This window comes from Cupressus sempervirens, chromosome 2 (assembly GCF_028749045.1).
Source record: "Cupressus sempervirens isolate cs-2001-9-10 chromosome 2, ASM2874904v1, whole genome shotgun sequence".
NCBI lineage: Eukaryota > Viridiplantae > Streptophyta > Pinopsida > Cupressales > Cupressaceae > Cupressus > Cupressus sempervirens.
This window is the reverse complement of record NC_143119.1, coordinates 668621684-668631360: the sequence shown is the minus strand read 5'-3', so window position 1 is coordinate 668631360 and position 9677 is coordinate 668621684. Positions and strand designations below refer to the sequence as shown.

At 39.9% G+C, this 9677-nt stretch overlaps 1 protein-coding gene across 1 annotated transcript in view; it reads right to left on the bottom strand.

Annotated features, from left to right (window-relative positions):
* Nucleotides 1-543: 543 nt before the first annotated feature.
* The window catches only part of LOC149575121 (Excinuclease ABC, C subunit, N-terminal), a 66697-nt gene continuing 57563 nt past the window's right edge, over nucleotides 544-9677 (bottom strand). Inside the window, exons 2-3 of the mRNA XM_089814974.1 lie at nucleotides 1301-1407; nucleotides 544-1150 (exon numbers count right to left, since the gene is read on the bottom strand). Coding sequence (XP_089671100.1) covers nucleotides 951-1150; nucleotides 1301-1407 — 307 coding nt within the window. The 3' untranslated portion in view covers nucleotides 544-950. The remainder of the gene's footprint in view (nucleotides 1151-1300; nucleotides 1408-9677) is intronic.

The following is a 9677-nucleotide window of genomic DNA, read 5'->3' as shown; positions in this document are numbered from 1 at the left end:
CATTTCCTCCTAGGTTACACTTGAGCCAGGCTTTGGTGTGAATGTTATACTTCACCTTGGACAGAATTTATTCTCAAATTACTTAATTAAAATTAATCAGAAATTAAGAATATTTAATTTTTTCTAATCCATATAGCTAATAATGACATGTGGACACCTTGACTTAATTGTACAAATGTCACCATTAACTCACTAAATCTTGGTTAATGTCAATTAGGTGCCACATCTATTTATTCAAGGCCATTTTTTTCTCAATTAAATCAACTCACCTCCTAATTAAAAGTGACTTGAGTTGAATTGGCTAGGCCTATATATTTGTACTTCATTCTTCATAATTTGCTATTTATACTTTTTTCCTTTGCAATTTGCTCCATTCTATTATTTTATTGGATGTGGATTTGCATTTAACTCAAAGACATTAGTTCCTAGGTAAAAATTTTAGTGTTTGTGACAAATTCTAACACACGACTCCTTTGTTGAGCTGAGAAGAAATGTTTGAAAATAAATGATCATATCATGTATGATGTAACTTTTGGCAAGCAATAGGAGAATTGGACTTCCTCTATAAGGGATAATGGTGGAATGAAAATCATAATGTAGTCACAATTTGCAACAAAGAAATGATACAGCCCCTATAACATTGCAAACCACTGGTCTACTGATTTGCATGAAAAGTTCTACCATTTCAACATATTGACATATGCATTCAGATGCATGGTTGACAAGAATGTTGATAGTGCTGGTATGCTGCTGAGCATACTTCTACAACATTTACAAAACTTTCTGCTCATAACCAGAAAGAATAGGCTTTCTATAATGGATGTATGCCAGATTGGATTTAAATAACAATTAAACTTGATTTGTTTATCAGGGAAATCTGTTTGAAAGTTGATAGTTTGGAAAACAGTACACATAAATACACGGGTAGCTAGTTTGCTAAGATGCATCAACTAAGATGCTGACTGCTCTTGCCACTGAATTTTTAGGTGTTGGCAATCAAGATTATCTTTAACTCTATTGAGTGCTGCTTCTCTGTGTTTAACAAGAGGAGATGTAAACAATCCTGTCTGCTCACTTACATTGTCAAGTTTCTTTGACTTACGAGATGACTTTCGAGAAAAATGCTTCCACTTCCATTCAAATTCACATGCTGCACAAAAAGATAAATAGCAAAAACCTATATTATCAACAAAAAGGATGTAGAGGTAACAGTTGCAGTGCCACTCTTCTCACGAGGATCCCACATTAACTAAAATGGTATGACTCCTAAGGTCATGTAACAAATTGATATAAATTTTACCTTCAGAGCGGTCTTTGAAACCGTGAACCAGGCATACACATTGCCAAGGCCTTCCTGCTCGCGATGCTTTAGCTCCACCACTAAGTTCACCATTATGTTGCCTCAATCTGTATGGAATACAAGAAAGGTTTTTTGAGTTTCTGGAAATGTATTGAAAAATAAGCAGTTTGTTCATCAATTACACTATCTGGACAGAAACACAATTAATTTTGGGACATTTTCATTTTCTTAGATGACTGATCTCAAACATGTAGAACTCTATGCTATATGAATCTATAGTTCTTGAGAATCAAGGCTTCAGTGGATTGCGAATTCTCGATCAACACGAGAAGACAAACATAACAATATTATCAATAATAATAAACATCGTGTTTCTTGAACACATTTTGCTTATATTTTTTCAAATGCAGTTCATTATAATTTTCTGTTCCCCCCACCCCAGGAGATAACAACAATAAAAACAGAAAAATTGATTTGAAGTTACTGAGCACAGCATTAAATTACAGCAAGAATATATATATCACTTGTGTTAATGATTAAAACTTTTCTTTCATTTTTTACCATATGATACTAGATGTTTTTGATTAAGATAAGCAGGGCTTAGAAAGGGCACCAAACCCTATAAAGAGTGCAGGAACAAGCTTGAAGCACAACCAGACATCATTGTACAGCAAAAGGAACTATAAAAGACTAAAAGGACAAAGATTTGCAAGAATTAAACACTTCAAATATGATGTTGATTGATTGTTGTAAAAACATTTCCAAGGGCAAGCCCCAAAAACACATTTTTTTTCCGTATGATACTATTTGATATTGATTGATGCTTGTAAAACCATTTCCAAGGTTCAAAACCATAATCAACCCTTTAAAACTCCTAGTCCGTTCCAAGCTTTGATAACAATTGATCTCCCAACTGTACCTATTTTGACCCATAAATCTAAGATGAGCCTTGTAATAGTCCTTATCAGTGGTACACATGATGAGTGACATTCTAGATTACAATCCTCTAAAACAAAAAACTTGTTTAAGAGCCTATAACATATATTTTTTTAATAATCTTCTTTTGTTAATTGTAATTTGTCAAGAATTTTATTGAATTGGGGTATGAGCCTATAATATCCCCTTTTGCATAGGATGTCAATAAATAAATGGATAATAATGCTAGCCCATTCTTCTAATTTTCTCCATAGGCTAGAGCATTAAACTAAAGGGAGATTTGGGAATAATTAATAACAGGCCAAAAAGCTAAACTTTGATTTTAATTTATCTCATTATTCCTTAAGTTCATTGCAGGGCCATTTTGAGTTATCCTTGTTTTTATTTCTAGGTGAAGTATTTATATTGGGAAATGTGAGTTGGAAAGTGAATGATACTGTCCACGGTGCTGCTGAATGCTGGCTGTTTTGTTTCAGTTTGAATCTTTCACCAGCATATTATGGTTTGGTGTTTTGATGAAGTTTGAAGTCCCTTTTTTGTAATTTGAGGTTTTATAATTTTTTTGAATTTTTTGGGCAAATGTGATGCAAAGAAATGAACAACTACGAAATGTTGCAATTCTGAGACTTTTAACTGCAACTCTAAATTCTGAATTCAATAGCATAGATTCATTGCTCAAACAAAAACATCAAGAACTGGGAATCATACCTGGCCAAGAATGAAGCTGTGTTTATTGAGGGACCAAATAATGTTGAATAAACAAATAATTAATGCTACTACAGCTCTCTAATTGGCATCTAAGCTGAGACAGCTTGACCAGTCTTGATTGAAGCATGCAGGGACTGAGATTCCATCCAAAATGAATTATTATTGAGTCTTGACTGATCTGCAGATCACATGATGTCTGGGCTGTTGCTGGTGGATTCCTGAGCATCAAACAAGGTCTGAACCATGTGGAGAAATTACAGAAGAAGCACCAGTAGCTGGATACAGCTGATTTCCCCTCAAGTGGTATGCAACTGTAAACTTCCAAAGTGTGCAATGTCACATGGTCACTGACTCTCTGCTGCAGCCAGATTAACGGTTATGTAATCCCAATGAGTATTTGCCACTTGGAGTAAGAGCCACAGTTTGACTGTTATCGCTGGTAGAACAACCTCCCCATGCTCACGCCAATTTGCAAGGCCTCCAATTGTAATTGCAGAATTAATTAAGGAATTGCAGCCTGCATAGATGAATAAACATGCAACCACCTGGTACCTATAGGCAATTCTTGAAGCTCAACAATTCATGGTTATATGAGCACAGTGATCTAGTATGTTTTTGTGGGACTCCAAGTTCAGTGACCAGAATTAGATGGTGATTTCTCTAGAAGTCTAATCTAAGCAAGCTCCATACAAATAAAGGGAGCATCAATAATAATTGCACAAGGTTCAAATTTCCATATAATCTTTGCGTTTGATTCAGTTTGCGATAATTCCTTGGAACTTCTATACTTTCTTTAAAAGCTGCTAGCTAGGATATTTCACTGCTATCAGAGCGAAGTGACCCTGCCAACTTGTGAGGATTTCGATTGCATGTGAACCTTTCCAGTTGCATGTCAAGATTTTCAATTGCATGTGAACTTTTCCAGTGGCATGTCAGCTTTTTTCAATCGCATGTCAGTTATATCCATTGCATGTCAGAAATTACAACTGCTTTTTGTTTCTAATCCAATGTATGTCAGTATAAAGTGGTTCTATGCAGTCTAGAGGGTTTGAACCACACAGATATAATGCAAATAGATTGGGGCAGCAAGCAGCTGAAATTAACCTAAATGAGCTGAGATGGGTGAAAGAAGAGATGGCAGCCCACAAAGAGAACTGAATAATCAACTGACTTACTTTCTGACAGTTTTTGCCCAACAGTAGCAGCGGCAGCTACAGATGCAACAACATCATCAAATACATAATGATCACAGCTATGGGACAACTGAGAACTGATCATACACAAATAAGGTCTAGTAGCCAACACAGCAGAAGCAAAGTTGGACATAGGAACCAAGACAAAGCAGTTTCCAATGTTTTGAGGACAGTGGATACAATGTCTGATCAACCATTACGTCCCACCTTTTACCTCGTCAAATTGAAAGGGAACCAATTCCTGAGGTAGAGGACAAAAGACTGCGAGAGAAATAGGATCAGGCTTGTACAGTACTCTTCAGGAAAGGCTTCTAGCTTTGGATGAGAGAAAACATGAGTTCAACACTAGACTGATTTAAGAATATTCAATTCATTTTGTTGTGGCTATGGCTGCAGCATTAGGGGTTTCTTCTCCAACCTTTTCAAGAGGAAGGTCCCTTGAACATTCTCCATTTTCAACTCCTCGTGAACAAAGGGGGAGCAAGGGTGATGTTGAGTGTTGATGGGTAATCAGTGGTTAGACAGTTTTGTGTAACTGAGGACAGTTACTGATGCGATGGTTTACGTCACGTCCGTTGGCTACTATATGTACCTGTCTCCGTCACAAGTAAAGACATCTTATGCATTGGAAATGTAATCTTGCAATTGATAATGAATGAATACATAAGTTGCTTCTGAGTTCTTTATACTTTCCATGTTCGATAATCTTTATGCATTAGTTCCTGTTAACCTCGAGAGGGAAAACATTTGGTGTCATTGCCCATTTGAATCCAGAAAGAGCAACATAGCAAATGGCATAAATGGGAATACCTACACTAGAGAACATCAAAACTAATGAAGATGGCGTGATCGAGTTGTACGAAGGCGAGCATGCTCTCATGAAGAACTTCCATATACTATTTCGTGCGATGATTGAAACATTCATCCATGGAGAAGCCATACGTGCAGAAGTCCCTAAGGACATCATTTGGGATGCTTTGAACGTTAGTCTCACCGCCAACAAACTTTTGCACTAGTTCCCCTAATTCCTTGCATAGGCACGACGAAGAGAGGAAGTTGAGAGGGAGCAACGTCGGCAACAAACTCTCAGGAACTTTGTTGAACATAACCGTTGGGAGGAGGAATGAGATGAGACCCGACGGAGGTCCAACCCATGAGCCCTATGCCATGGGAATGTTGAAGGAAAGAGCATTGTAAGTTTGTAACGGTTGCATAGACGACCCATGATGTACAGAGACTAAATAAATAAAAAGTGTTCTTTGTTTGTTATGTATGATGTTTTGAATTGATGCCAAATCAATTGAATAAAGATAGAAATAGAAAAGTACAAAATGATGGAATATGTGTTGCACATCAAGCTTTAATCCTTGCATAACAAGCCAAATGGAGGCAAAGGCTTAGGCAACTTGCTGAAGGGGACTACAATGGGGTCACAAAGGGTGACCACAGTGCCACGGGAGGTGTATTGGTTGACAGAGAACATAGTTCACCTCACCATTGGCAGGTGAGAAGTAGTGAGGATTTGATAGAAGAGACACGACAAAGACTAAGTTGGATCAAAGAAACGAGGGAGGAGTTCATTAACTTATCTCGTACACCACGGGTAGACAATTAGTGAAGGAGTGAAAAGGGAACCAGCACAGCTAGAGGTGTCGAAGCAGTGCGAGCACGGGGTAACCACACTCCATTCTTTCGCCACACATTGAACAAGCGATTTTAGTTTGGTAGCCGAACCTTGTTTTTAGCCACACCATAGAGTAACGTGGGTGCGTAGGCACAGGTGTAGACACAGATCCCACTACAACCACAACCGACACAACCAATAGTTCAAACGGTGGTACAATCAGTAGCCATGGCTGTGAACAAACAAAAGTTGCTCAAATTCATGGGTCAAGCAAAAGAAGATCTGGTACACTATTGGTAGATGTGTGAAACCATCTGGACTGCCAATGAGGTCACCGACCAAGACGAACGGGTGAAACAATTCCTCGCTACATTGAGGGAAGCAACCATTGATTGGTACTCGGGTGTAGACAAGACCAATTTGACAACTTGGGCTATCTAGAAAAAGGAATTTCAAAAGGAATTCAAACTACTGAGAGACAACAATGAGATACTCGCAAAAATATATGGTACCAAGCAAGGGAAAAGTGAGGCCGTCAGAGCGTACACACGAATAATAAAAGAACTCCTTGGCAAGATGGAGTGTGCACTAGCGGGCGAACTCAAAATACAATGGTTTGTCGAAGGACTAAAGATATCCCTTCGGAGGAAGATGAAGATCATACCTCCGACTTCATATGACAACGCCTATAACTAAGCCATGGACTCAGAAAGTCAATACAAGACTTCTAAGAAGACTAGTAAGTCATCATCATCAGACGATGACTCTTCTGACAAAAGCAGCGACGAGGAAGGGAGTAAGAAGGTATACGCCCTACAGAAAGACCTTAAGCGAATGATGAAGGAACTGAAAGCAACCAAAGGAGGGTCGAGTAAAAGTGAGGAGGGCGAAGTATGGTGCACAAACTACAAAGTGCACAGATTGCAAAGTGCACGGACTGCAATGAGGTTGGACACTCTAAGGGTTTGTGTCCTAAGAAATCCTTTTGCGACATCTACTAGGTTATGAGACATTCCACTAAAGAATGTCCCTATAACATGAAGACCAGAAATCAGCAAGTCTTGTTCACACAAGAACAACCCTATATGTTTGGATTGGGCAACCAACAGAATAACAATAATGCCACTTCTGGGAGGTACAAAAAAAATTAGGGAGGAGGCCGAGGGAACAACAACAATAACAATAATGGTCCCCAAATCCAATATGATGCAAAAGGGAGGCCCATGATACAGTGCAAGAATTGCAACCAATTGGGACATTTTGCCTGTGATTGCCAGAAAGAGGAGACCCCACAGAAGTTGTGCAGATGGTGTGGGCCTGGCAACCACAAAGATACAAATTGTCCAAAACTAGGCATTAACCTCCTTGATGTCGAAGGGAGGTTGAAGGGAGGAGCAAGGAGGAAGACATTTTGGCGATTACAGGTGCACAAGCTAAGAAGGCTAAATATCTAGACCCTCATACGGAAAAGCAAAGGGCCTTCGAAGCTAAAGAGGAGATTGAAAAAAGCCCGTAGAGAGTTGAAAGATATTGCTAGAACCTCTACTCGAGCAACGACAAAGCAGAACATTCTAAGGCAGGTGATGCAACAAGAAGTTTCGATGAAGGTCAAGGACCTGTAGGAAACTATGCCCCACCTTCATACAACCCTCCTAGACACTCCAACAACCACAAGTACTCCAAAATGAATAAAGGATCCCAACAGTTTGGTAGTGGATCCGATGATACTCACAATGAACAGTGGGAGACACCCAACCGTGGTGGAGATGTGAATCTTAGGCACCATCCTCACCGACATGATTATGGATGGGGGTCAAGAGTGAATGTCCTGTCGAAAGAGACTTGGAAGAGTCTCAAGAAGTTGATGTTATGGCCACCAACCTTCATCCTCTTAGGGGCTGAACAACATGGTATCAAGCCCTCGGGACCCTGATGGCATAGAAGGTAACAATTGGCACACAACCCTTCATCCTAGACTTTGTAGTGATCTCTCTCCAATGGAAGGGATACGATGCCATCTTAGGAAGAGGGTGGTTTGTGATAGCTAAAGCGAATCATAATTGGAACAACACTCTGTCATTTGAGAAGAGTGGAAGGAAGTATGTGATTGACTTGAGAACCTAGATAGTTGGCAAAGAGATGGTATCCTCCTCGCACTCAGAATTTGATGACAAAGTAGATGAAGGGAGGAAAGACATGGAACCCAATGGCAAAGGAGTATTGGAATTGAGGGAGTTCTCTAATGATGTAGATTCTATAGATGGGCTATTTCATTGGCAGATGGGTGATTATGAATTGTTTACGCCATCGTGCAATGTGTTGGAGATGATGGAGGAAGCGGACCAATTCCCTTCAGAGCACAGAGAATACAAGGAAGGGGAGGCCGAAGTTGGAGATAGCCCCGCCCACCAATTCCCTAAGGGAAAAGCTATTAAATACCAAGAGACCAAGTTGCAGGGCATTTGGGAGATGAGCACAATCCAAAGACTATTTTGGTAGGGGATGACTGGGACCCCATACTGAAGATTGTCGCATTTAAAATATTCACTGAGTACAAGTATGTCTTTGCTTGGACATATCAAGATTTGAAGGGTGTACCTCTAGAGTTATGCGTACACCAAGTCCCCTTGGTACCCGGAGCCAAACTTGTGTGGAAGAGGCCATACAAGATGAACAAAAACTATGCTACAAGAGTGAACACAAAGATCGAAAGGATGCTGGAGGCAGGCATCATCTTCCGAATCAAGACGAGCAAGTGGGTTTCTCACATTGTCACTTCTCTGAAGAAGGAAGCGAACCAAATCCACATTTGCATAGATTTCAAATGCCTGAACACAGTTACCATCAAAAGACCCGTTTCCTATCCCATTCACTGACACAATCCTAAAAGTGGCAGGTCACAAAATTTACTCATTTGTGGATGGGTTTCCTAGGTACAACTAGATTTCCATTGAAAAAGAGGACAAATTGAAAACAACTTTCGTAGTGGAAGATGGTGTTTACACATACAACTGTATGCCCTTCGGCCTCTATAATGCACCCACGATTTTTCACCAAATCATTCTATACATCTTTGATAAGATGTCAGTAGGAAACTTCACATCATTCTTGAATGACTAGTTAGTGTTTAGTGGGCAAGACAAGCATATTGCAGCTTTGGGGGAGTGCATGGAGCGATGTCAGTGAGCTTGCCTTGCCCTTAACTTGAAGAAGTGTGACTTCACGGTGCCACAAGAAAAGCTACTTGGGAACATTGTTTGTGAAGCTAGGTTGAAGAACAACTTGGACAAAGTAAGGGTGATCATTGAAATGGAGCCCCCTACCAATATGACTGGAGTCAAATCATTCCTCGGTCATATTGGATATGATTGGAGATTCATTAAGAACTTCGCACAAGTATCCCAACCATTGGACAAACTCACAAGGAAAGGGGAGCTATACTTATGGGGAAAGGAACAAGGAGACGCTTTTGAAGAATTAAAAACTAGAATGATGGGCGCTGCCATTATGACATTCCCAAATTGGGATAAAGAGTTTAATGTACATGTAGATGCGTTAAACTACACCATCAGGGCTAGCTTGGCCTAGAAGGGGGCACACGAATTAGACCATCCGATATACTTCGCAAGCTGATTATTATCTAAGATAGAGAAAAAGTATAGCACTACAGAGAGGTAAGCCCTCGGGATGGTGTATTCAAAAAAAAATTCCGACACTACCTGTTGGCCAACTCATCCACCTATGCAGACCACAGAGCCCTCATGTACTTGGTTAATAAGCTCATCATCCAAGGGAGAGTCAATCGTTGGCTTCTGCTACTTCAAGAATTCGCTTTCAACATCATGGTACGACCAAGGCATAGCCATGTGAATGTGGATCAATTGTCACGAATCAAGTCCGGAGAGCCACTTGTGGG